Source organism: Dama dama, chromosome 5, assembly GCF_033118175.1.
Source record: "Dama dama isolate Ldn47 chromosome 5, ASM3311817v1, whole genome shotgun sequence".
Classification (NCBI taxonomy): Eukaryota; Metazoa; Chordata; class Mammalia; order Artiodactyla; family Cervidae; genus Dama; species Dama dama.
Window position 1 is genome coordinate 79,677,563 of NC_083685.1, and position 27,990 is coordinate 79,705,552.

The window sequence follows — 27,990 nt, forward strand, 5'->3', positions numbered from 1 at the left end:
AAAAAAAATTTTCCTAATTAAAAAAATCATTAAAATCTATGAAAATGAAAGTTAAGGAGTAAAGGGGGAGTAATAGGGAATTTTAAAAGAAAATAAAAGAGAAAAAAGAAAAAAGAAAAAAAAATTTTTTTAATTAAAAAAAAAAAGTAAAGATATATCTAGGAATTTCTCTGGAGCTGTTGCGGTCAGTGTGAGTTCGGTTCAGTTTCAGATAGCTCCTCGTTCCAGCTTACACTTCTCGATATCTACAGGCCCCTTCCGGTGTAGTCGGTGTTATCTACAGGGATTTTAATCTGTTGCACCGGTCCCTTCTGAAGCGGTTCCCTCTGTTTATTTGACTTCTGTTTGCCGGTCTCTTCAGTGCCTAATTTCCGCCCTGGCACAGGCGGGTGGAGGTGGTCTCTTATTCAGGTTGCTAGTTCCGTCGCGCTGCGGGGAGGGACTGGCGCTGCTTTCCCCCGTCTACGCTCCTCAGGCTCCCGGCTGCTCTATATGGAGCATGCCCTGCGCTGCGTGCGGTTCCAGCCCTCCGTTGTTCCACAAAAGCGTGGACTTGGCTGCACCTGCGTTTTGTGCCTTCCCCGCCTGAGCGGCTCAGGCAGCCAGGAGCTTTGAAGGGCGCACTCTCCCTGGGTGCAGCGCGCCTTCTCCCCTCCACGGTCCCAGCCTCAGTTTCCGCCCGTGCCAGTCGGGTGCGTGCGCCTTCTCCCCTCCCTGTCCCCAGCCCCAGTCCCCGCCTGCGCTGATCAGGTGCCTGCTCCCTGTGTCTCCCCGTGACCCTCAGGGCGGATGTCGACCATCCAGAATCTCAGGAGGTCTTTGATTAGAAACTGGAGGCCTGTTTGCAGTGTGGTAGGGGATGCAGTCCTTGGGGCCGAGCCTGCCCCTTTCCCCTCCCCCCTGCCTCCTGCCACCGGTGGGGCTGGGCTGGTCCGCAGCCTGCGAGCTTTTCTCTGGACTTTCTCAGACCCTTTGTTCTGCCAACGGCCGGCAGTGTGTTTGGGCCGGTTAATTTTCTCTCTCTCTTTTGCTGTCCCACAGTTTAAGTTGGTAACTCACAAAAGCTCCCTCCAATTGTCCTCAGGGCCCTCAGGCCTGGCCCTTACCCTAAACAATGCCGCCCGCTCCTCTCCGTTCCGCCCCCACTTGCTGGTGGCCGATGCGGGCGTCTGGGGTACCTTTCTGCTGGGAGTTGCTTTTAGGCACGTAATCTGTGGGTATTATTTATTCTTCCCCTCCCAGTTAGGTTGCCCTCCGAGATTCAAAAACTTCCCCCAGACCCACCAGTGCAAGAGTTTCCTGGTGTTTGGAAACTTCCTCTATTAAGACTCCCTTCCTGGGACGGATCTCCGTCCTTAGCTCTTTTGTCTCTCTTTTTATCTTTTATATTTTGTCCTACCTCCTTTCAAAGACAATGGGCTGATATTCTGGGCACCTGATGACCTCAGCTAGCGATCAGAAGTTGTTTTGTGAAGTTTGCTCTGCGTTCAGTTGTTCTTTTGATGAATTTGTAGGGGAGAAACTGGTCTCCCCGTCCTATTCCTCCACCATCTTGGCTCCTCCTGTCACACACCTTCTTAACCCCATCACTGGATCCAGTCAGCCAGCCCTCTATATTTGCAGGCCTCTGCATCAGCAGATTCAATCAACAGTGGATTGAAAGTATTTTTTTTAGAAGATTCCAAGAACTCCCCTGGTGATCCAGTGGCTAACATTCCATGCACCCAGTACTGGGGACCTGGGTTTGATCCCTGGTCAAGGAATTAGATCCCACATGCTGTAGCTAGAAGTTCACATGCCGCAACTAAAGATGCTACATGTTGCAACTGGCACCACTAAATAAATATATAAAAAAAAATTTTTTTTAAGATTCCAGAAAGCATTCCCTCAAAAAAAAATGCACTCTGGCAGCTATTTACATGACATTTACATTGCATTAAGTATTATAAGTTATCTAGAGATGATTTAAAGTATATAGGATGATGTGATAGATATAAAAATACTATGTCATTTTATAAAAAGGACATGAGCATTTTGGGGGTTCCTGGAACAAACCCCCCTGGATACGGAGGGATGACTGTATTCTAGCAGACTCCTAGAGAGCAAAGATACCTTATTGAGGATCAGAGAGTATTCGTCTCATTCTTGGCTTTTCCTCCTGGGGAATGTTTCCTAATCTTGACCTCTTCCTGCTCAGATTTGAGGAGTGGGGATAATAGCAGAGAAAGAGGGAGACAGAGCAAAGGGCTCCTCCAAACAGTGGTGTCTGATACCTTGCTCCTTGTTTCCCTGCTCCAAGCACAGGCCACCAGCACCACCACCATCTCTGATGCTGTGAGTAAGGTCAAGATGCAGGTCAACAAGGCCTTCCTGGATTCCCAGACCACGTGGGTGAGACACACACACCACACACATTCCTTCCTGGGCTTCCTGTTAAGGACAAGTGCATCTAGAGCAGTCCTGACAGGCGAGTGAGCCAAAGCAATTATACAGCCTGCCCTCCCACACCTCACCTGCAAGCAGGGGGCAAGCAGGAGTAAGAACTCACAGCTCCTAAAACCCTCAGACTCTAAGTTTCCTCGAAGGGGATGTCTCATCTGATCCCATGAGTTCTTTCTTTCCTGTAGTTGAGTGATTCCTTGGGTCATGCCTTCCAGAGTCTCAGAAAACCAGTCAGTAGTTTTTCGTTCATTCAGCATGACTTAGAGCAAGCCCTTAGAAACAGAAGCTAAGAGCTGCATTCACATACAGGTGACTTACCAGGGAGCACTCTCAGGAAGCTCTAGCAGAGTGAAGGAGTGAGGCCAGATGGGTAAAAGGAAGGCCGATAAGCAGGGATGCAGTTTCAGGTCCAGCCCCAGCTGACCCCCCAGGGAGATCCAGACTGTGGGCTGTATCTCAGAGCCTGTCCTACCTTGAGCAAGGGAGCAGAGCATTCACTTGCCAGAGGTGTCCTTGACTCAGCCAGATGTGCTACAAGCTTGGTACTGGGGCGGGAGGGGAGGGTTAGAGGGTGTAGGACACTGTGTGACTCCCAGGCATTCCGGACATGCAGCTCCCCAGGCTCAGAAGCCATTGCCCAAGAAAGTTAGAGGCATGAGCCATCAGCAGCTGCACCCGCAGCAGCCAGGGGAGGGGCCCACAGGCACTCGGGGATCATACAGGACACCGGCAGAGTCAGCTACCTCCCAACCCTGTGGAGGGGCTGGGCTTCCTGAAATAAGCAGTGCAGCCTGCATCCCTGCCCTCAGGGAGCACATGCTGGAGACAGAGAGGCAGACAAACCAGAGTAACCACTTCACGGAGCTGAAAACCACCTTGCTCATTCCTCTCGCTGTCTCTTTACTGAACTTGGGGTTTCACTCTCCCTTGACCCTTGCATAAACTCTCAAGAGGTCCCACAACTTTTTGGCTGACTTTTAGAGGACAAGATGTGCTCTGATCTCTTCTAGTCCCAAGAACAGCCTCCTTTCAGGAACTCGAGTATCAGCAGGAGAAGATGAAGCCCCGAGCCTCTCACTTTCCTCTGCTCAGAGCTGTTGTAGGCTTCAGAGAGAAGGAAGGGTCCATGGTCTGTCGTCCCTCTTTCCTGGGCTTCTTGCCATCCCCCAAGCTGGTTTCTGACTCTTAGGGGTTAAGCTGAGGGGAGGTAGGAGAGATACAGGATGACAAAGCCTAAATCACTTGGATAATGTAGTGCCTGGGGGTGGGGTGGGGGGATCAGAGGCCCTTCCCTCCTTGGGCACTTTCGGCTCTCACACACTTTGCTGCCAAGTCTCTGACCCAGAAAAGTATCTGACCAGTAGCTCACAGCTCCAAACCTCAGACCGGGAGCTTGTGACTCCCAACCTCATCCCTCCACATATCATCTTGACCCAGGTCCTCTTTAAAGAGGCTCCAGAAGACTAAACAGTTTTTCGAGGCAGGACCTTGATGTGTCTCCCTTTGCCTGGCAAAGCAATAAAGTTATCCTTTTCTACTTCACCCAAAACTGTCTCCGGGATTTGATTTGGGACCAGTGTACAGAGAGGGGCTTCCCAGGTGGCTCAGTGGTAAAGAATCTACCTGCCAATGCAAGAGACGCTGGTTCCATCCCTCGGTCAGGAAGATCCCCTGAAGGACCAAATGGTAACCCACTCCAGTATTCCTGCCTGGAGAATCCCATGGATCAAAAAACAAACACAAAAGAGCCTGGTGGGCTACAGCCCGTGGGTCACAAAGAGTCAGACACGACTGAGCATGCACACACAGGTACGCACAGAGGACTAAAAGCTTTGCCCTGCCGCTGGAGGATGTGTGGATTCAGGGCCCAGCTCCGGCTTGTCTGGCTTACTCTGCTGTTAGTTGCGCAGTGCCAGCCACCTCCTCTTTTCTTGTTTTCTTTAGGCTCTTTGGGCAGGTGTCAACGACCAGCCACAACTCCAGGACACAGAGCCTCACCCTCTTCTTTTTCACTTTTTTTTTTTAATTAACATTTTTTTGGCATATAGTTGCTTTACAATGTTGTGTTACTTTCTGTACAGCACAGTGAACCAGCTATATGTATCATGTATCCACTCCTTTCTGGATTTCCTTCCCAATTAGCTCACCACAGGTCATTGAATAGAGTTCCCTGTGCTACACACTCAGTTCTCATTAGTTACCTATTTTATACGTAAGAGTGTATATACGTCAGTCCCAATTTCCCAATTCATAACATCCTCCCCCTTGGTACCAGAAGTTTGTTCTCTACATCTGTGACTCTGTTTCTGCTTTGCCAATAAGCTCATCTATACCGTTTTTCTAGATTCCACATGTAAGTGATATTATACAATATTTGTTTTTCCTCTCTCTGACTTACTTCACTCTCTATGACAAAGGTAAAAATCTGTCTCTAGGTAAAACTATGGAAGCTTTCACAAATTTGCCTGTCATCCTCGTGCAGGGGCCATGCTAATCCTTTCTGTATAGTTCCAATTTTAAGATACGAGCTGCCAAAGTAACCACCTGTCCTCCTCATAAGGACCCTGTCACGGGACTAAGAGCAAAGAGGAAGCCCCACAGTGGCGGGAGGGAAATATCTGGTATTTCAGCCACTGTCTCCCAGTGAATCTTCTCACTCCCTCCTAAAGTCAACCCTTTTATAGCCCAAGGTAGGGGTAGACTAAATGCCACAAAATCCATGTTCAACACCTCCTTTTTGAGTCATGCTGCCCAGGATGACCAGCCCTGCCTTGGAACTCATCCCCACTGGTTAGTTCCTGGATTCAGGGGCCTCGTGGAGACATAATCACATTTAAACATTTTGTTCACAAGCAAACAAACAATCCAGCGACCCACAAACTGTGATGAGGACGATGAAGGAAATAAACAGAGCAGTGGTTGCTACTCTAGTTGCAGGAAGCAGGGAAGCCTGATGGAGGATGAGAAGGAACCAGCCAGGTAGCAAGCCAGGGCCTAGCATTACAGGGGCTGGGAGCGATGAAGGCAAAGGTTCTGAGGCAGGGAAGAGCTTCAGGTGCTCAGGCCACGGAAAGAAGTCCACGCTGGTGGCGGCAGGAGGAAAAAAGGACACACAGGTAGAGCCTGAGAGTCAGAGGGTCAGAGGCATAGTAGCGGGTGCAAGGGGCTGGGGCAGAAGGGGAGGGATCAGGCATGACAGTTCATGGGTGTAGGGTCTCCTTTGCAGATGATGAAGATGTTTGGGAGCTAGAGGGAGGCAAAGCTTGCATAATACCATGAGCACGTACGTTATAATGGATTCAGGTACACCACAGGGCCACAAGGTGAGCCAAGAAAGAGCTTAAATCAGAGCAGCCTGGTCTGCTTTTCATTTGAAAAAGCTCCCTCCTGCAGCCAGGTGGAGAATGGATGGGAGGAGGACAGGAGGGGAGGCAGTAGTCTGCTGTGGCCATCCAGATGGGGGAGGATGATGACTAGGACCAGGGAGGAGGCCTGGAGATGGAAAAAGAGTCCCTGCACGCCCGGCCTGCTCCCCCGGAGCCCAGGTCGGCCTGCTTGTCCATGTCACCTCTCAGGCTGCAACACCAGGCCCCTGCATGCTAGAAATAGAGTTAACGACTTGATCCACATGGACAGGCCAGGAGTTACAGCCTGTGAAGTATATCCCAAAAGCAAGGTTGTCTTCCTTAGACTTTGAACCACTTCCAAAATTTCAGAGTCTTAGAGCCGTAAAGATCATCTCACAGGACCCCACATCTCACACAGGAGTGGGGAGAGGGTTGTCATCCAGGATTTCACCCACCTCACCTTGCTTAGTAGTAGAAGTCTATTTCCTCTCTGGTTTTCCAAACTGACTACATTCTATTAACCTGTTTTCAATTTTGTTTTCTTATGTCTACCTGACTGCTGGGTCTAGCCAACAAGCTTTTAATTTCACTTGGGTATTTTCAGTTCTATAATTTCAACTTGTTTTCTGGTTTTAATAAACTCTACTCTTTTTTTCAAACTTTAAATTTTGTATTTTATACTGGGGTATAGCCAATTAGCCATGTTGTGGTCGTTTCAGATGAACCGCGAAGGGACTCAGCCATACATAATAAATTCTACTTTTATGGAATGTTCTGGGGGTTTTTTGTTTGTTTGTTTTTCTTCATTTAAGAAAATCTTAAAATTGATTATTGAACCATTTTAAAGACATTGGATTTTAAATCATTTTAAAATCTTTATCAGACGTCTCCAGCATCTGGTTCACACCAGTATTGGCATCAGTTGGTTGTCCCCAAGGCGCAGTAAGAGGGGGTTCCATGGTCAGGAGCTCCTCAGTCCGAATCGGTACATCCGGAGACTTAGGCGTATTTAACTTTCCCCAGCTGAGCGGGAAGCCGCCATTACAGCGGCAACCCTCTGATTCAGGAAGCGCTCAGGTCCACCTGCCTGCCTTCCCTCAGAGCCAGACTTAACCAAGCTTAAAGACACACTGCAGCTTCCGCCTCCCAGAGGAGATTTTCCAGGGGCATCCGAGGAGAGCTGAGTAAAGATCCTGAGGGCACAGACGTGGGGGTCTCCTGCTTGCTGCCCACACCCCCATGGCTGCCCCATTGCTCTCCACTGCAGTCTGAAGACGACCTTGAGCTCTGAGGCACCCACCACCCGACAGCTCTCAGAGTACTTCAAGAACGCCAGGGGCCGGACCCGCACGGCCATTCGCAACGGGCAGGTGTGGGAGGAGTCCTTGAAGAGGCTGAGGCGGGACACGGCCCTGACCAACGTCACAGGTACGGAAACCCACCAGCCCCCAACGGCAGGAAGGGCTCGTCTCCCTGCAGGAAAGAGCAGAAGCCATCAAGACTGCGGCTCCTGTTGGGAGCCCTCTCTTCTCTCTTCCTCAGAGCAAGGAGGGGCCAGGAGGGCAGCCGGGTCAATGCCCTTTCGGCAGAGAAAGGAACTCGGGCCCAGCAAGGTCACACTGCCAACTCCAAATGAGGGGACATTCGTGCCCTTTGGCATAATACCAGCTGTAAGGCCTCTGTCCAGAGGAAGGACTAAAGTCAATAAACACGGGCTCCCTGTCTCAAACCACAGTGCCACCACTTCTGCCTGTGAAAGGAACAGTTAAGCCACCTGTGTCAGGGGAGATTTACTGGGATTATGTCACAGGTGAGGAACTGTCCCTCTCGTTCTGGGTACTGTGGAGCTGAAACAATGAGCTTGCCAATTGATCATGCACTCCTCAACCCCTCCACCCCATGCCCTGCCAAATGTCACAGTTCATGGACTGTCATGGAGGAAGGGGATGGATCTTGACGGGAGGAAGAGACTGCAGGTTCTTGCTGGGAAAACTTCAAGTGGGGGAAGTCCCTGGCCTAGGACATGGGCAAATTCCAAAGTTCCCAAAGAAGGAAGGAGGCCCGGACAAGGTACTGCCTTGACCTTGATGAGACTCAAAAGGTGCTGGGCTTGAACCTTGGCCCCTGCCCATTTCTGCAGATGAGCCCCCTGAAGAAGCCCCCCAGGGCTGGATCCCCCTGACGCCTTTTCCCAGCAGGTACCAGGATGGAGTACAGGCTACTCTAGGACTTGGGCGGCTCTCTCTTCTGTGCCCTCATGAAGCCCTCTGATGCCTAAAACTCTCCACTATGTTACACCTCCCAAGACCACAGCGCTCCTCACTTAAAAATGGCCTGTCCCTTCCCAATATCTTTCCCATTTAGATTCCTGTGTGCTTAGTAGTTTAGAGGTCAGTAGAACTTTTTTACATTTTTTTCTTTTTTGCAATGCCATGTGGCATCTGGGATCTTAGTTTCCCAACCAGGGGTTGAACTCTAACCCCCTACAGTGGAAGTGTGGGGTCTAAACCACTGGACCACCAGGGACATACCCATCAGTGGAGCTTCTAGAAAAGCAATCTTATCAAACAAACTCATACTAACATGCACCTAAACTCTCAGGGGGTACTTTCATTCTAAAAGAAAACTCCAGTGATTCAAATGATCTGATAGACCAAGAATTACTAACAGTTCTTGGAGAAGGAAATGGCAACCCACTCCAGTACTCTTGCCTGGAAAATGCCATGGATGGAGGAGCCTGGTAGGCTACAGTCCTCTGGGTCGCAAAGAGTCGGACACAACTGAGTGACTTCACTTTCACTTTCACTGGAGCTATTACTAATCTGTGCCGCCTTGGGCAAGTCTTGGGAACCCTGTGGTCCCAGTTTCTTCTCTGTAAAATGAGAATTAAAAGTTTTACCTTAATGAGGTGTCAGGATGAAGGGTGAAACCCCTGAGAAACGCTCCCTTAGAATGTAAAATGTATTCTCCCAAAAATCCAGTTCAAAAGATGAACCTCCCCTCGGGGCCTCGGAATGGAGGAAGAACCCAGGCCCAGGAGGGATAGAGGGTTTTCTGACACCACCTTGCCCTCTGGCGTCTCTTCTCTTTCAGACCCTAGCCTGGACCTGACTGCACTCTCCTGGGAGGTGGGGTGCGGCGCCCCTGTTCCTCTGGTGAAATGTGATGAAAACAGCCCTTATCGCACCATCACGGGAGTCTGTAATAACAGTTGAGCGGCAGGCCGTGGGGATGTGTAGTGCGCAGGTTGGCCCACCTGCCCCGCGCGGCCCAGCCAGGGGCTTGGCCCCTTGAGCACGAGAGGCAGGACTCCCATGGCCTCACCATCCCGGGCCAGCGCCCGCTGGAAACCATTCTGTTGGAACCCACCTGCCTCACTTTCCCAACTTGTCTAAAGAGACCACCGTCTATCCGGCCGGAAGGAGCGCCTTTCCCTGGGGCGGAGGAGCCCCGAGCCTTCGGGGATGGGAGTGGTCCAGACCACCGCACACTTCAGAGGCACCTCCTCCGCATCCCGTCTCCCTGGGGCAGAGGCTCCCGTCCTTCCCCGGGGGAATCCCCCTGGGGTGTGCGGACAAGCAGACCCAGGAGCTGGCCGGCCGAGGCTGAGGGCCACCCTTGCCATTTCAGGAGGAGCCCCGCGCTGGGCGCCGCCAACAGGGCGCTGGCGCGCTGGCTGCCGGCGGAGTACGAGGACGGGCTCGCCCTGCCCTTCGGCTGGACGCAGAGGAAGACGCGCAACGGCTTCCGCGTCCCGCGGGGAGGGGGCGAGCTCCGAGCTGGCGCGGAGAGATGGAGTCAGAGGGGAAGGGAGGCGGTCCCCTAAGTACCCAAGGAGAGGACGCAGACACGGGCGCGAGGACAGACAGACGCGTGGCAGAGCCACACCCGGGGAGACACAGAGATGGGGACTCGCTCCCTCGTGGTGTTCCGGGAAACGCCACTAGAGGGCTGCAGATCCCGCGTCTCGAGCCCAGCCACGTGGTGGTCATGGCCCAGCAGCCATCAAGCCAAGTACCCCGGGGTCTCCCAGGCAGATGGGTTCCCTGCACCATCCTGCTGGAGCTTGTCCTGCCGCAACCCCTGGAGTGCATCAGCTGTTCTTTGCCTGCAGGTCCCATCTATTGGCCTTATCTGAGTTGGCAGGCCCTCCCCAGAGCCCCTCTGTTCTGTGGGGCACAGCACAGCACATGTCCTGTTTCCAGACACCTGGCATCTCCTCCGTGGTATGTACTTAAGGGACAGCCTGCCTTTTTTTCCCCTCTTTGAGTGGAAAGGGCATTGGCCTTGAAACCATCAAGTCATACAGACCTGGCCCTTTGTAACTGTAGGACGTTGGTGAGTTGCTCTCACCCCTCTTGGACTCAGAATGGGAGTAATGCCACCCACTTCAGAGCTTGTCCTGAAGATGAAGTGTACCTGTTACGTCATGGGTACTGAATATACTGCATTCAATCTGAATCTTCAATGCACCTTTTCTTCCCTCTCCTTCTGTCTCCATCTGTGAGACATCCGTAAGGTATCCAACAAAATTGTAGGCTACCTGGACGAAGAGGGTGTTCTGGACCAAAACAGGTCCCTGCTCTTCATGCAGTGGGGTCAAATTGTGGACCACGACCTGGACTTCGCCCCGGAAACGGAACTGGGGAACAGCGAGCACTCCAAAGCCCAGTGTGAGGAGCACTGTATCCAGGGAGACAACTGCTTCCCCATCATGGTAGGCCCCTGCAGCAGCGGGTCCCTGGCAAACTGCTTGCCTCCCTGGTGTAGCAGGTGTTCCCAGCCCATCACCCAGGACCTCCTGGAGATCTTGAATGCTGATCTGACAGCTTCCCAAGCCTCAATCGTTCTATTCATTCATTTGCCCACTTATGTTGTAAATAGACATCCATCATCTGCCATCATCAGGCCACAACTAAGCACTTGAGATTCAAAGATGAAGGAGACAGCATCCCTTCCCTCGAGGAAAGATGACCTGTGGGGAAAATGGACAAGTAATCACTAGTGGCAAAACTGGGAAGCTCTGGGGAGGGTTTTCTTCATCCCTGGCCCAGCGGCACTGATGTCACCTGGGGTCTTATTAGAAATGTAAAATCTCAACCGCACCCCAAACATTGGGAAGCAGAATCTACATTTTATCCAGATCCCCAGGAGAGTCATTGTATACCCAGTAAATTTGTGGAATGCTGCCATGAATAAACATGGAGTCCAGGAAGGCTACTCCCAGAAAGAGCTGAAACGTGATGGATGAGTCAGAACGAGCGGCAGGGACTTATGGGAATTTCCAGCAGGAAGGGAAATGAATTTGCAGTGGCGCACCTTTCTTCTTATTCGTGGGTTTTACAGTGAGAGCGTGATTTATTCACTCAAGCATATCAAGAATATGTCTTGTGATATAAAGAACATGGGCTTGCCAGGTGGCGCTAGTGGTAAAGAACCCACCTGCCAATGCAGGAGACATAGGAGACATGGATTCGCTCCCTGGATTGGGAAGATCCCCTGAAGAAGGGCATGGCAACCCACTCCAGCTTTCTTACCTGGAGAACAGAGAAGCCTGAAGGCTACCGTCCAGAGGGTCGAAAAGAGTCGAACACAACTGAAGCGACTGAGCACAGCACAGCACATGAAGAACATAAGCTGTGGAGTAAGGTCAACCTAGATCTGAGTCCCACATCTTTCTCTTTCAGTTTGTAAGTTCTTGGGCAAATCACTTAACCTTTTGGAGCCTCAGTTTTCTTGCATGTAAAGTGAGACAGAATTACCTACCTTACAGGGTTTTATGAGGTAAAGTGAGATAAAGTATACACGATACCAAGCACATGGTAGGTCCAAAAGAAATAAATGGTAGCTGTTGTTGGTAGTAATTATTAACAAACTCTTTCCTGCCTCATGCCCTGCTTCCCTGTGCCGGGATCCCAGGACTCCCTTACAACCAAAAATTTGAGGCTTATGCTGTAAAAGTTGGAATGATTCCTCTTGGCCCTTTTACACAGCAGGAGGTAGTGAACTTCAGGGTCCTGGGGGCCCAGGATGTAGCGTCAGCACGAGGCCTCTGGAGCCAGTGTCTGGCACTAGGGTCCCAGGAGGGCACCATCAGCATCTTGGCCAGATGCATCCAGACCTGCCCTGGGGAGAGGCTGCCGGCTGTACCACCTCTGCAGTCACCCACCCCCATCTCTCTGCAATTCCCGAAAAATGATCCCAAGTTGAAGACTCAAGGGAAATGCATGCCTTTCTTCCGAGCCGGGTTTGTCTGCCCCACTCCACCTTACCAGTCGTTGGCCCGAGAACAGATCAATGCTGTGACCTCCTTCCTGGACGCCAGCTTAGTGTACGGCTCTGAGCCCAGCCTGGCCAGCCGTCTCCGGAACCTCAGCAGCCCGCTGGGTCTCATGGCTGTCCACCAAGAAGCCCGGGACCACGGGCTGGCCTACCTGCCCTTTGACAAGAAGCCGAGCCCCTGTGAGTTCATCAACACCACTACCCGCGTGCCCTGCTTCCTGGCGGGTGAGTCTAGGCTGGGAATAGAGGGGCCCAAGGACAAAGGGATTATCCTGGGGACTGAGAGCAGAGGGAGGCCGGAAAAGCTTCTCGAGGGTGCTCAGTGGCTTCCAAGCACTGGAAGACTGACCCTTGCTTCTTCTCATTGTCTTCTGGAAAAATACTGAAAGCCACCACTACTGCAGGCACTGGTCCAGGACTGGCAGAAGGGCCCAAACAGATACAGGATCTAAGAACATGTGTTCAGTGTATGTAAAAAAAAAAAAAAAATATGGAAATCCAGAAAAGCACAAAGAAAATAAGAAAATCCACAAAATCCCACTACTCACAGATGATCATCCTTGACATTTTAAGGCCTATCTTTCCAGCTTTTTTCCTATCATAGATCTTGTTCTACACTGTTTTACACAGTTGGGGGTCATACTAGAGTGCAGCTCTGTAATCTGATGTTTTCTCTTCACCTATCACATCTTTAAATATTTTTTCTTCTACATCACAATCTTTAATGGTTACCTAGCATTCCATGGCATATGTTTATCATAATTTATTTTACCAACCCTATGTGGAGACGTTTAAGTCATTTTTAGCTTTTCTGTGATTTTGTTGCTGTTTGTAAGGTCGTGAGCATCCTTGTTGACGCATCCTTGTGCTGAGTTTCAGTAAGTTTACTAAGATAACTTCCTAGAGGAGGAAGTTCTATATAAATCAAAAGGAATGTATATTTTTAAGGCTTTTTATAATCTTGGCACAGAGCCCCCACTCCATGCAGCCTGTGCAACTGAAGCCCTCCATTTCTCATTCTAGGGGCTCATGCCCTCCTGGTCCTCTCTGCCTTTGGCTTCCAGAGGTCTTATCTCTTCCAAAAATCCAGTCTTCTAGATGAAACCCACCCAGAGATGGCAGAAGGCCCAGGTCTCTTGCTTGATCTCTTGGATTCTGTGTCCACGCACACATCTCACATCAGTCCAGACACAAAACCAAGCCCTTCCTGTTTTCCATAAAAATATCCACTAAGACCAAGCATTTGTGAATTTCACAGACTTTCCTGAAGATTAGAGGACACAAAGAGAAGCCCCCTGTAAAGCACCTGGTCTTTCAGCATCTACATGACCTTTTCCTCCCGACAGCCCCCATGTCTAGATTCTTCTCCCTTATTACACGGAATAATTTAACCCTTCACAGGTTCCCACCCTCAAACTTGCATTCCTAAAACTGTCAGAGTTGCTCGGAACAATAAAAAGCCCCTCGCTCATTTGAACGTCCTGTCTTAGAAGGCAATTTGGATTTAATTAGCAAAATTTTACTTCTTAATGTCATCTGTAGTCTTTACCACAGTCTAGTTGGTGGGGGGGGGAGGTCAACTTTATTATCCCCATTTTCACAGATATAAAGACTGAGGCTTAGAAACATTAAGTAACTTGTCCAAAGTGACAGAACTAAAAGGTGTGTATGCAGATCTGGGATTCAAATCTATGAATCACAACTCATATCTCTTTCCAGCTTCAATTAACGAGAAGGAGGGACTTAAGAGAGCTTCCCGCTGGGATATGTATTTCTTTGTGTAGGTTACTGGGTTCAGGGGCTGCTCAGGGTGAGCCCACCTTCCTGCCTTCTGGGCTTTCAGGAGATTCCCGAGCCTCAGAGCAGATCCTGCTGGCCACTTCCCACACGCTCCTTCTCCGAGAGCACAACCGGCTGGCCAGAGAACTAAAGAAACTCAACCCTCACTGGGATGGAGAGAAGCTCTACCAGGAAGCCCGGAAAATCCTGGGAGCCTTCATACAGGTGAGAAGCCCGGGAGCACTGCCTATACACCAGCCTCGCTTGTTCACCTGGCTCTGCCTTCTGCCTTCTACCTGCTGCCAGACCTCCATCCCCCCTTCCTCTCCTCTCCTGCTTCTTTCCCACTGTCTCACTCTTGTAAGCCCTCCCTTCTGTTTCTTCAGCTTCTCTGCCCCAAAATGAATCCCTGGATTCAGGGTGTCAGCAGGTCATTCATATGTTGGTTTGCATAGCTATGGTACAATGTCAAAAGCTTGAAGTTAACATTGATATGAACCATAAAGTTTAATTGGATTTCACCAGTAATAAATGCAGTCTCTTCGTGTGTGGTGTGTATGTGTGTGTGTGTAGCTCCATGCAATTGTATCATGAAAATGCATAGTTTCATGTAACCACCACCACAATAAAGACACTGACCTCTTCTATCACCACACCACTCCTTTGTTCTGCCTTTTTACCAGCTGTAGCTCAGCGGGTAAAGAATCCACCTGCAATGCGGGAGACCTGGGTTTGATCCCTGGGTTGGGAAGATCCCCTGGAGAAGGAAAAGGTTACCCACTCCAGTATTCTGGACTGGAGAATTCCATGGACTGTATAGTCCATGGGATCACAAAGAGTCGGACACGACTAAACGACTTTCACTTCACTCAACCTTTCTGATAGGTATGTAATGATACTGCATTGTGATTTTACTTTGCATTTACCTAATGGCTGATCACACTGAACATCTTTTCACACGCTTTTATTTTTTTATTTTTTTTTGCCATCTGGATATCCTCTTCAGTAAAACTTTGGCTCACATATTTTGCCCGTTTTCTATTTTTATTATTTTTTTATTTTATATTGTTTGTTCTTTGGCTGCCTTGGGTCTTAGTTATGACACGTGAGATCTTTCACTGTGGCCTGTGAGCTCAGTGGTTTGGGTGCACCGGTGTAGCTGTCCACAGTGGGATCTCAGTGCACAGACCAGGACTGGAACCGGAGTCACCTGCATTGGAAGCATTGGAAGGTGGATTCTTAACCACTGGCCCACCGGGGAAGTCCCTATTTTGCCCATTTTCAAATTAGAGTTTGTCTTTTCATGTTGAGTTTTCAGTGTGTGTTAGTCACTCAGCTGTGTCTGACTCTTTGTGACCCCATGGACTATAACCTGCCAGGCTCCTCTGTCCATGGAAATCTCCAGGCAAGAATACTGGAGTTGGTTACCATTCCCTTCTCCAGGGGATCTTCCTTGACCCAAGGATCAAACCTGGGTCTCTTGCATTGCACGAAGATTCTTTACTATCTGAACCATCAGGGAAGCCAGTTCTTTTTACACTCTAGCTATGAGTCTTTTGTCAAATATGTGACTGTACATATTTTCTCCCAGTCTGTACCTTGTCTTTTCATTCTCTTAATAGAGTTCTTTGCAGAGTAAGGGTTTTAATTTTAATGAGGTCAAATTTATCAGTTTTTTCCTTTCACATATTGTGCTTTTGGTGTCAAGTCTCAATTCTGTCCCTAAGTCTTAGGTCCCAAAGATTTATCTCCTGGTTTTATTTTTCTAGACGTTTTATGGTTTTATCTTTTACATTTAAGTTCATGATCCATTTGAGGTTAATTTTTGTATAAAGCATAGGGTTTAGGTCAGGGTTCATTGAGGGGCAGGGTGACTATGGATTCCTGATTGCTCCAACACGACTTAAGGAAAGGCTATCTTTCAGCTTTTGCTCCTTTGTCAAAAATTCTTAATATTTGGACATATTTATATCAGTCTATTTCTAGATTGCCCATTCTATTCCACTAATCTATATGTCTATTCCTATTCCAGTACCAGTGTTCAATAACTGTAGTTATATGAGAAGACTTAACATTAGGAAGAATGACTCTTCTCACTTTACTCTTCTTTTTCAAAATTATTTTGGCTATCGTAGGGTCTTTACCTTTCCTTATACATTTTAAAACATGCTTATCCATGTCTACAAAGAAGTCTTGATAAGAGATTTTGATAAGAATTGCATCCTATAAACAGTATGTGTGTGTGTTAGTCATGCAGTCATGTCTGACTCCGTGACCCCATGGACTGTAGCCCACCAGGCTCCTCTGTTCTTGGGGATTCTCCAGGCAAGAATACTGGACTGGGTCGGCATGCCCTCCTCCAGGGGATCTTCCCAACCCAGGGATCGAAGCCAGGTCTCCCGCATTGCAGGCAGATTCTTTACCATCAGGGAAGCCCATAAACATAGTATGTCTCTCCAAATGTTTAGATTTTCCTTGATTTATTTCATCAGCATTTTATAATTTTAATCCCACAGATCCTATACATGCTCGTTACATACCTGAATATTAACTTCCTTTGGAAGAATTGTAAATGGTGTTACATCTCTTTTTTCAGTTTCCACTTATTCATTATCAGTGTGTAAAAATATAATTGATTTTTATGTGCTGATTCTGTATCCTGTGACCTTGCTAAACCCAGTTCTAGGAATCTGTAGATTCCTTGGGATTTTCTACAGATAGTTGTGTCATCTATAAATAATTAGTTATATTCCTTCTTTTCTAATTTGTGTGTTTTTCATTTCTTTATCTTGCCTTATTACAGGCAAGAAAAGTATAACTTCCAGTACTATACCGAATAAGAGTGGTGACAGCAGACATTCTCATCTTCCCAACAGTAAAAGAAAAGCATTCAAGGTTTACCATTAAGTATGTTAATTGTGAATTTTTTGGTAAATGCTCTACATGAAGTTGAGGAAATTCTGCTCTTCTCCTAGTGTACTGAAAGCTTTTAAATGAATAGATGTGGAATTTTGTCAAGTGGTTTTCCTGCATAGATTTTTATAATTATATGACTTTTCTTCTTTAGTCTGGTTGCTTTAGGTTTATTTTGCTCTTAGTGCTAGTTTATTGAGGTGGGACCTTAGATTATTGATTTGAGAGCTTTCTTCTTTTCTAATAGAAGTATTAGAAGTGATATAAATTTCCCCCTGGCACTGTTAGATGTATCCCACAAATGCGGATACACTATGTTTTCATTTTAATTCATTATGTATGTTTTGTTGTTGTTACTTCCTTTCTCTTTGACCTGTAGGTTATTTAGAAGTAAATTATTTTATTTCCAAGTGTTCAGAGATTTCACTGCTGCCTTTCTGTTAGTGATTTCTAGTTTGATTCCATCGTTGTCAGATAATATACTCTATATGATCTCAATTCTTTCAAATTTGTTCAAGTTTACTTTATAACTCTGGTACAGTTATCTTGTTGAATGTTCCACAGATCCTTAAGAAGTGTTTGTGCATTCTGCTATTGGGTGGAATGTTACCTGTTACATTGTTCTTTCCTTTCTGAAGGTCCTAGCCTTCTTCTGTTATCATTTCTTTATATTTAAAGAGTTTTTTTAGCCATTCTCTGAAGCTAGGTCTGCTCGCAGTAAATGCTCTTCTCTTCCTTCATCTGAGAATGTCTTTATTTCCCTTTTATTCCAGAGGAATAGTTTTACCAGATACTAGATTCAAGGTTGACAGTTCTTTTCTTTCAGCATTTGAAAAATGTTGTGCTGCTTCCCTCTTGCCTCCATGGTTTCAAATGAGAAATTCACTGCTATTCAAATTGAAAGTGAAGGTCGCTCAGTCCTGCCCAACTTTTTGTGACCCCACGGACTATACAGTCCATGGAATTCTCCAGGCCAGAATACTGGAGTGGATAGCCTTTCCTTTCTCCAGGGGATCTGCCAAGCCAAGGATCGAACCCAGGTCTCCCACATTGCAGGCGGATTCTTTACCAGCTGAGCCACAAGGGAAGCCCAAGAAAACTGGAGTAGGTAGCCTAGCCCCTCCAGGGGATCTTTCCGACCCAGGAATCGAACCAGAGTCTCCTGCATTGCAGGTGGATTCTTTACCAACTGAGCTATGAGTAAAGCTATTCAAATTGGTGTTCCTTTGTAGGTAATATATCATTTCTCCTTGGCTGTTTTTAAGAATGTTTGTGTTTAGTTTTCACAAACTTGATTATGATGTGTCTTACAGTAGATTTCTTTGTTTGAAATTCAACTTCTTATATATGTAGATGTATGTCTGTCACTAATTTGGGGGGGTTTTCAGACATTATTTCTTCAAATACCTTTCAGTCCCATCCAATTTCTCTTCTAAATATGGAATTCCATTAATATGAACATTAGATTCTTTTGTTATTGTGCTACAGAAAATGGAGGCTCTGGTTTGTTTGACTTTTTTTTCTTAAGTCTATTTTCTGTCTGTTTTTCAGATTGACTAATTTCTGTTGATCTGTTCTCAATTCTATCCTGCCATGTCCACCTTACCACTGGGTCTAGTCAACAAATTTTTATTTCAGTTAGGGTATTCTCAGTTATATAGTTTCAATTTGTTCCTTTTTTATATAAATTCTACTTCTTTTATTGGAGAAGGAAATGGCAACCCACTCCAGTATTCTTGCCTGGAGAATCCCATGGACAAAGCAGCCTGGCAGGCTACAGTCCATGGGGTCGCAAAGAGTTGGACACGACTGAAGCGATTTAGCACTTCTTTTATGGAATGTTCTGTTCTTCATTTGTTTTAAGACAACTTAAAATTCATGATCTGAGCCACAGTCAGCTCCAGGTCTTGTTTTGCTGACTGTATAGAACTGCTCCATCTTTGGCTGCAAAGAATATAATCAATCTGATTTTGGCTTTGGCCATCTGGTGATGTCCATGTGTAGAGTCTTCTCTTGTGTTGTTGGAAGAGGGTGTTTGCTGTGACCAGTGCGTTCTCTTGGCAAAACTCTATCAGCCTTTGCCCTGCTTCATTCCGTACTCCAAGGCCAAATTTGCCTGTTACTCCAGGTGTTCCTTGACTTCCTACTTTTGCATTCCAAACCTCTATAATGAAAAGGACATCTTTTTGGGGTGTTAGTTCTAAAAAGTCTTGTAGGTCTTCATAGAACCGTTCAACTTCGGCTTCTTCAGCGTTAATGGTTGGGGCATAGGCTTGGATTACCGTGATATTGAATGGTTTGCCTTGGAAACGAACAGAGATCATTCTGTCGTTTTTGAGATTGCATCCAAGTACTGCATTCCGGACTCTTTTGTTGACCATGATGGCTACTCCATTTCTTCTAAGGGATTCCTGCCCACAGTAGTAGATATAATGGTCATCTGAGTTAAATTCACCCATTCCAGTCCATTTTAGTTCGCTGATTCCTAGAATGTCTACGTTCACTCTTGCCATCTCCTGTTTGACCACTTCCAATTTGCCTTGATTCATGGACCTAACATTCCAGATTCCTATGCAATATTTCTCTTTACAGCATCAGACCTTGCTTCTATCACCAGTCCCATCCACAACTGGGTATTGTTTTTGCTTTGGCTCTATCCCTTCATTCTTTCTGGAGTTATTTCTCCACTGATCTCCAGTAGCATATTGGGCACCTACCGACCTGGGGAGTTTCTCTTTCAGTATCCTATCATTTTGCCTTCTCATACTGTTCATGGGGTTCTCAAGGCAAGAATACTGAAGTGGTTTGCCATTCCCTTCTCCAGTGGGCCACATCCTGTCAGACGTAGGGATAGCCACTAGACCATTCAGGTATGACCTAAATCAAATCCCTTATGAATATTCAGTGGAAGTGAGAAATAGATTTAAGGGACTAGATCTGATAGACAGAGAGCCTGATGAACTATGGACGGAGGTTCGTGACATTGTACAGAGGACAGGGATCAAGACCATCCCCATGGAAAAGAAATGCAAAAAGACAAAATGGTTGTCTGAGGCGGCCTTACAAATAGCTGTGAAAAGAAGAGAAGCAAAAAGCAAAGGAGAAGAGGAAAGATATTCCCGTTTGAATACAGAGTTCCAAAGAATAGCCAGGAGAGATAAGAAAGCCTTCCTCAGTGATCAATGCAAAGAAATAGAGGAAAACAACAGAATGGGAAAGACTAGAGATCTCTTCAAGAAAATTAGAGATATCAAGGAAACATTTCAGGCAAAGATGGGTTCGATAAAGGACAGAAATGGTATGGACCTAACAGAAGCAGAAGATATTAAGAAGAGGTGGCAAGAATACACAGAAGAACTGTACAAAAAAGATCTTCACGAGCCAGATAATCACAATGGTGTGATCACTGACCTAGAGCCAGACATCCTGGAATGTGAAGTCAAGTGGGACGTAGAAAACATCACTACAAACAAAGCTAGTGGATGTGATGGAATTCCAGTAGAACTATTTCAAATCTTAAAAGATGATGCTGTGAAAGTGCTGCACTCAATGTGCCAGCAAATTTGGAAAACTCAGCAGTGGCCACAGGACTGGAAAAGGTCAGTCTTCATTCCAATCCCTAAGAAAGGCAATCCCAAAGAATGCTCAAACTACCGCACAATTGCACTCATCTCACCTGCTAGTAAAGTAATGCTCAAAATTCTCCAAGCCTGGCTTCAGCAATACATGAACCGAGAACTTCCAGATGTTCAAGCTGGTTTTAGAAAAGGCAGAGGAACCAGAGATCAAATTGCCAATATCTGCTGGATTATCGAAAAAGCAAGAGAGTTCCAGAAAAACATCTATTTCTGCTTTATTGACTATGCCAAAGCCTTTGACTGTGTGGATCACAATAAACTGTGGAAAGTTCTGAAAGAGATGTGAATACCAGACCACCTGACCTGCTTCTTGTGAAAGCTGTATGCAGGTCAGGAAGCAACAGTTAGAACCGGACATGGAACAACAGACTGGTTCCAAATAGGAAAAGGAGTACGTCAAGGCTGTATGTTGTCACCCTGCTTATTTAACTTCTATGCAGAGTACATCATGAGAAACGCTGGGCTGGAAGAAGCACAAGCTGGAGTCAAGATTGCCGGGAGAAATATCAATAACCTCAGATATGCAGATAACACCACCCTTATGGCAGAAAGTGAAGAGGAACTAAAAAGCCTCTTGACGAAAGTGAAAGAGGAGAGTGAAAAAGTTGGCTTAAAGCTCAACATTCAGAAAACTAAGATCATGCCATCTGGTGCCATCACCTCATGGGAAATAGATGGGGAGACAGTGGAAACAGTGTCAGACTTTATTTTTTTGGGCTCCAGAATCACTGCAGATGGTGACTGCAGCCATGAAATTAAAAGACACTTACTCCTTGGAAGGAAAATTTATGACCAACCTAGATAGTATATTGAAAAGCAGAGACATTACTTTGTCACCAAAGGTCAGTCTAGTCAAGGCTATGGTTTTTCCAGTGGTCATGTATGGATGTGAGAGTTGGACTGTGAAGAAAGCTGAGCACCGAAAAATTGATGCTTTTGAACTGTGGTGTTGGAGAAGATTCTTGAGAGTCCCTTGGACTGCAAGGAGATCCAACCAGTCCATCCTGAAGGAGATAAGTCCTGGGTGTTCATTAGAAGGACTGATGCTGAAGCTGAAACTCCAGTACTTTGGCCACCTCATGCGAAGAGTTGACTCATTGGAAAAGACCCTCATGCTGGGAGGTATTGGGGGCAGGAGGTGAAGACGACAGAGCCTGAGATGGCTGGATGGCATCACCGACTCGATGGGCATGAGTTTGAGTAAACTCCGGGAGTTTGTGATGAACAGGGAGGCCTGGAGTGCTGCGATTCTTGGGGTCGCAAAGAGTCAGACACAACTGAGTGACTGAACTGAACTGAACTGAACTTAAAATGGATTATTGCAGCATTTTAATGACAGCTGCTTGAAAATCTTTATCAGATGATTCCAATAACTGATTCATGCCAGTATTGGCATCAGTTTATTATCTTTCTCATTTAACTTGTGGCTTTCTTGGTTCTTGGTATTATGGGTGATTTTCAATTTTATCCTGGACATTTTAGTTATTATGTTAGGAGACTCCTGATCCTATTTAAATCTTCTATTTAGGCATATATTGTTCAATAATAAGTTACCCTGTATAGGTTTGGTTGTAGGTTCTGGAATGCTTTTGCAAGCTTTAGTTCCAATGACAGTTTAGCTTTCTGAGCCCTTGCAATGCTATTCTGGTCTGTTTCATTCTTCTTTGTTCTTCTGGGGTCCCCACCCAATCCCTGCTGACTCTGTCTGCGGGGCAGGAAGGTACATTCCTGGCTGCCTTCTGTTGCTGAGTAACGTTCTAGAGTTATGGGTTAACCTTCTAGAGTTGTAGAAGCCACTGTGCCTGAGTCTCTATACCATTGGGTGAAGAACAGAGACACGGGGCTTCACTGCTGCAGGCAGATCGTGGGTTGGGTTGTGGATCAAGAGTTGAGATGGCTAATGGCTTGAATTGTGAAGCAGATTTGGGGACTCTTTACTAGGTTTTTGCTGAACTTCCCCCTAGCCAGGTCCTCTGTAGAATGAGAGAGAAGGTTTTTCTTAACTGCTTTTGTCTATTTCTGTTGGAGGCTGAAGACTACCATCCTCTCATGGACCTAGTCTGGGGCATGTAGGGACTCACCATTTTGTCATTCCTTGACAAGGTCTTTAGCCAGTCCATCTTTCCAGCTTTCAGAGCCTATTTAGTGCTGTCTGTTGGATAATTTGCAGGGCATTTAGTTCTGTTTAGTGGAGAATACATTTAGGTTTATTTAGTTACATTCAGTAAGGAAAACTGAGTGACCTCCATCTTGTTTTGGAACCAGGAGCCCCATGCACATATTTTTAACCATCAAAGAGAACTATTTCCATTCATTTCTTAGCAAAATCTCTACAGTTCAATACTTTTTTTTTTTTTTTTTAATGTAGACCCATAAATCTTGCTGCTGGAGATGTGTATAGGAAATCAAAGGATAAAAAATATCTACCTGAAGGCTGTCTGAGTTGAGGCTTTTATTAGTTTGTTGGGCTGCCATAACAGAGTAATGCAGACTGCGTGGCTTACAGAGCGGTGTTTTCTCACAGTTCTGGAGACTGGAAATCCAAGATTAAAGGAGTTAGCAGGTTTGATTTCTCCTGAAGCCTTTCTCCTTTGCTTGGCCACCTTCGCTCTACGTTTTTCTCAAGTGGTACCCCACCCCCACCCCCCGTGTGCATTGCTCTCTTATAAGGACACTAGTCTTACTGGATTCGGGCTCCACCCTTATGACATCATTTAACCTTAATTACCGCTTTACAGGCCCTATCTCCAAATACAGTCACCTGAGAGAGTTAGAGCTTCAGCATAGGGTTTCTTGGACTACAAGAAAAAGAAACCCACTCAGGATAATTGAGATGTTCAGTGTCCGTTCACCCTACACATAAATCAAATGGGAGCTCCTAAGGGTTTCTCCTGGAACCTCAGGGCAATGAGTGTAGTGTAGTCAGGCCTCAGCAAGGGTGAGAGCCAGAGACTGGAAATCATTTGGAATTAAGGCAAGTCACTCTCACTGTCTCTCCCTCCCCTCTTCTCCTGTCCTCCCATCTCTCTTTCTCTGCAGACGGGTTTTCTCTGCGTTTCTGCTCATGGTAGAAAATGACAACCCATATCACTCTATCACTCAATCGAGCACCATCAGAAACAGTCTAGGATAGCTGCATCTGAAATCTAAATTCCCTGAGCAAGAGAATCTGACTAACCAGCTTAGTCTGGGGCCCCAGTCAGGCCAGGCCACTGTGGCCAGGGGCAGGGTTCTGTCTTCTGCTGCCTCCCAGAGCTTGAGGAGCAGGTGGCCTGCCCCAAGGATGGTGTCCCCAGAGTCTATGCTGCTGAGGGAATGGGAAGGACCCATGAGGGCAAGAGAATATTATACACGTTCAATGACATAATAATCGTGAGCTAGGTAGAAACATTCGAGATGTTAGGTAAAAAAGCAGAATGCATTTCACATAAATGTTTTCTAGGATTACGACCAAGTTCAAATATGTATACTATAAAGATTAGAAAGAATAAACAGTTAATATAATTATTGTGTGGTGGGATGGCATGACTCTTTATTTTTTCAAAATTTTCTCAGTTTGTGTTAATTCACTCTTCTGAGCAAAACAAAACAAGAAACTGACCTCTCTATGGAGCAGCACTTCTTTCAGAATGGGGGATGGAATGAACTCCCCTTGATTACCCTGTGACTCATTCCTGTGGTTCTCCATTCCTCTTGCCCTGGCCTTTGGGAAAAAGTTTAATAATATAATTTTATGTTAAAGTGATACACAGAGACTGTGATGTTAGCTTCATCATAAATTTAGAGCAAAGATGGCCAAGAGAGTACATTTCAAACGTCAAATTCAAGTGACTGATCAGTAGAGCCTATGTTGAGACAGATCATGGAAGATCAGCAGAAAGTATGTCATGATCAGTTAGTAGTGTCTGCTAGGGTTATGGGAAGGAGAATTGGACACATGCAGTCCGTAGGACACACATGCAATCCCTTTGCCATCCTTGATTTTTGACCACGCGTCCTTGGCTCCGACCTCACTCCACAAAGCTTTAAGTCTTCTCACATCCTTTTTTTCATGACTTGTTTTTCCTTGCAGATTATCACCTTTAGGGACTACCTGCCCATTGTGCTAGGTGGTGAGATGCAGAAGTGGGTCCCGCCATACCAAGGCTATAACAACTCTGTGGATCCCCGAATTTCCAATGTCTTCACCTTTGCCTTCCGCTTTGGCCACTTAGAGGTTCCCCCCACTGTGTCCCGCCTGGATGAGAATTACCAGCCATGGGGTCCGGAAGCGGAGCTCCCCCTGCACACCCTCTTCTTCAACACCTGGAGGATAATCAAAGACGGTATGTCCCTTCAGGGACACAGTATCACCTGGCTGCCTCACTCTGCAGCCTGCTTGTAGAAAAACCTGGCATGTAAGTCAGGCTTCCGCCACTTCCTATGCGGCCTTGGGCAAGCGACTTCACCTCACTGAGCCTCAGTTTCTTCGTTTGTAAAACAGGGACACTAATAATGCCTGTCTCACTAGGATACTAGGGAAATCAAATATATATATATACAGCGCCCTACGGTGGCTCCTGACACACAGGAGGTGGTCACCAAGTATTAGTTATTATTCTTTCTTTCCTGCACTGGCCTTTAAGGTACCAAGTTTTCCCTGCTTCCTTTCCCTCCCTCAGGCTTCCCTGACTCTTGCAGAAAGAATTCCTGTGTCCAATAAATAAATAGCGCTTCCCCGGGCAGCGCAAATGGTAAAGACTGCCTGCTGTGCAGGAGACGTGCGTTTGATCCCTGGGTTGGGAAGATTCCCTGGAGAAGGGCAATGGCGCCCCACTCCAGTATTCTTGCCTGGAGAATCCCATGGACAGAGGAGTCTGGCGGGCTATAGTCCATGGGGTCACAAAGAGCCAGACACGACTGAGCAGCTGACGCACACGCACAGTAAATAAATTGCTCTCTTCTGCTGTTCTCTATAACTTTCCACCTCCATTAAGTGCCAAAGGTTGGACCCCACACCCCTTTATCCTGGGCTGGGCTGTGTTGAAACAGGCTTTCACTTAAGGCCTGACAAGTCAGGGCATTTCTAGAGATTTCTGCCATCTCTTCTCATGGTGCACAGTTTCTTGGGGGACCATATGGAGAAGGAGCCAAGTCTCTGAACGGGAGCTTGGAAGAAACCCTGAAGCTCATGCTCATGCATCACCGCAGCATGGCAGGCGGTATGGACAGGCCTTCAACCCCCACACACCCTGTGGGCCGCACTGGGCTCTTCTTTCCCCAGTTCCAGCCCCAGAGGGCCAGTTGGCCCGTCTTTCACCTGAGAAAGAGAACCTGTCAGGAGGAGGGTGTGCCCGGCAATGGAGGATATCCCCACCTGCCCCACCCCCAGCATGGCCTCCGGGTCTCCCTTGCAGGTGGAATTGACCCTCTGGTGCGGGGTCTGCTGGCCAAGAAGTCCAAGCTGATGAATCAGGATAAAATGGTGACGAGTGAGCTGCGAAACAAGCTTTTCCAGCCCACTCACAAGATCCACGGCTTTGACCTGGCTGCTATCAACTTACAGCGTTGCCGGGACCATGGGATGCCTGGTGAGTGGGCCCAGGGTCCAGCCAGGCCTGGGGAATGTTTTGCTACTTCTGGGGTTCCCAGGGACTCTCCTCTATAGCCCCGAGGAGCTGATCAGTTCTAAAACAGAAGGCAGAGATGCCTGTTTTAAAAAGTCACCTGTGAAATGGCATCTTCCAGTGTCCCTAAGACAGAGGCCAGAGAACATATCTGGTACTATTCCCGGGCTCCTCAAATGAAAGAGATCAACCACTGACTTGTGAAACCAGTTTAAAAGTCCAGAAAATATTAAGAAAAGAGGGAAAGCGATGACTACTGGACCTTCCTAAATGTAGAACTTTAAGAGCCAGACTGCCTGGTTTCAAATTCTAGCTGTGTGACGTCAGACAAGTGACTTAGCATCTCTGTTCTTCAGTTTACATATGGGTACAGGGCTTAGAGCAGGCCTGGACCCACAGTAAGCACCACATATCCTGTTGGCTCCCTTGAAGCCCGAGTGCCACAGGATAAACAATGGCTCACCGCCTGTCTGTTCCCAGAGGCTGTGAACGCAGACTCTCTGGGGCTGATGGAGCTGGAGTGGGCATGTCCTCAAAGGGCATTAGACAGCTTCCACCGCTCTGCCCTAGGGTACAACTCCTGGAGGGGCTTCTGTGGCCTCTCACAACCCAAGACGCTGAAGGGGCTGCAGGCCGTGCTGAAGAATGAGATACTGGCTAAGAAGTTACTGGATCTCTACAAGACCCCCGACAACATTGACATCTGGATCGGGGGCAACGCCGAGCCCATGGTAGACAGGGGCCGGGTGGGGCCTCTCCTGGCCTGCCTCCTAGGGAGGCAATTCCAGCAGATCCATGATGGGGACAGGTGAGTGAGACCTCAGCAGGGAGGGCGGGGAGGGAGGCCCTTCTCGGAGGTGGGCATTGGGGTGGGTCCTGCAGGACCGATGCCAGACCTTGGCATGTTCCCAGGGACCTCCTCCCTTCCCCTTTGGCAGAGTGGGAAGGGGCCAGCAGCTGGGCTGCGTGGAGACCTTGCTTGTGTCTCTGCAGGTTCTGGTGGGAGAACCCCAGGGTCTTCACTGAGAAGCAGCGGGACTCTCTCCAGAAAGTGTCCTTCTCGCGCCTCGTCTGTGACAACACCCACATCACCAAGGTCCCACTGCACGCCTTCCAGGCCAACAACTACCCACATGACTTTGTGGATTGCTCAGCCGTTGATAAGCTGGATCTCTCACCCTGGGCCTCCAGGGAGAATTAGGGGCCCGGACTCCACAGCCTCCCACACTGTGCAGTAGAGCTGTCCTTGGCCACGATGCCATTTCAAGTAGACTCAGTGACCTGGCCCCTTCGGGCTCCCTACCCCGTCCCAGGCCTTCTTCCCAGCTGAGTCTCTCTACACGCCCCCCACACACACCTTGCTCAAGCCCAAGGCAGCTGCCTTGCCTCTCCAGCTCTTCCTCTTGAGTCCCATCGCTCCACCCGCATCCTCTCCATCTTCGGAAACCCTCCTTCTGTCAAGACTTACACCCTCCAAGATGCCTTCCCATCTTGCTTGCCAGATGTCACCCATCCTTTCCCCAAAATGTCTTGGCTGAGGCTGTGGCCTTGACACACGTATCTCTCCTCCCCTTGAACTAGATTGTAAACTTCTTGAGCTCTGCCTTCAGCCTGCTTCCACGCATGTCCTGGGGCCCCCAGCATAGTGCTTGGCACACAGTGAGTGTTCAATAAACACCTGATGATTGACTACAGATGCTGGCGATGACCTTGTTCCCCTCTGGAAGGCAGGCCTTGGAATCACTGCCAAAGGAGTAATGGTGTTTACAGTTCGGACATGTCTCACCACAAAGAGGTCACATGCATGAGTCTAGGGAGTGAGAGGGCCCGGTTTGGTCCCCTCAGCTTCAAAACGCTCTCAAAGAAAAGGAGGAAGGAAGGGGCTCCTGCGAAAAGAAGGCATGGCCATGGGGTGGCAGGAGAGCTTTCAGGGCATTGCCACAGGGGCAGAGAAATCCAAGGCTGGATTTCCCCGAGAGCTAG

General features: G+C 47.5%; 1 protein-coding gene and 1 non-coding gene across 2 annotated transcripts; one reads left to right on the forward strand and one right to left on the reverse strand.

Moving 5' to 3' along the window:
* The first annotated feature begins 499 nt into the window (after nt 1-499).
* Nucleotides 500-27,230, forward strand: LOC133055574 (lactoperoxidase-like). The gene is made up of 12 exons (XM_061140727.1): nt 500-572; nt 2,300-2,387; nt 7,057-7,217; nt 8,883-8,997; nt 9,417-9,556; nt 10,298-10,506; nt 11,951-12,296; nt 13,915-14,075; nt 24,474-24,726; nt 25,798-25,971; nt 26,578-26,815; nt 27,001-27,230. Exons 1-12 carry the CDS (start codon nt 500-502, stop codon nt 27,206-27,208), a joined length of 2,166 nt encoding a protein of 721 aa, XP_060996710.1. The 3' UTR covers nt 27,209-27,230.
* LOC133058092 (U6 spliceosomal RNA) lies at nt 4,880-4,986 on the reverse strand. Its single transcript, XR_009693216.1, has one exon. It is a non-coding gene; the product is annotated as a U6 spliceosomal RNA (small nuclear RNA).
* Nucleotides 27,231-27,990: the final 760 nt, after the last annotated feature.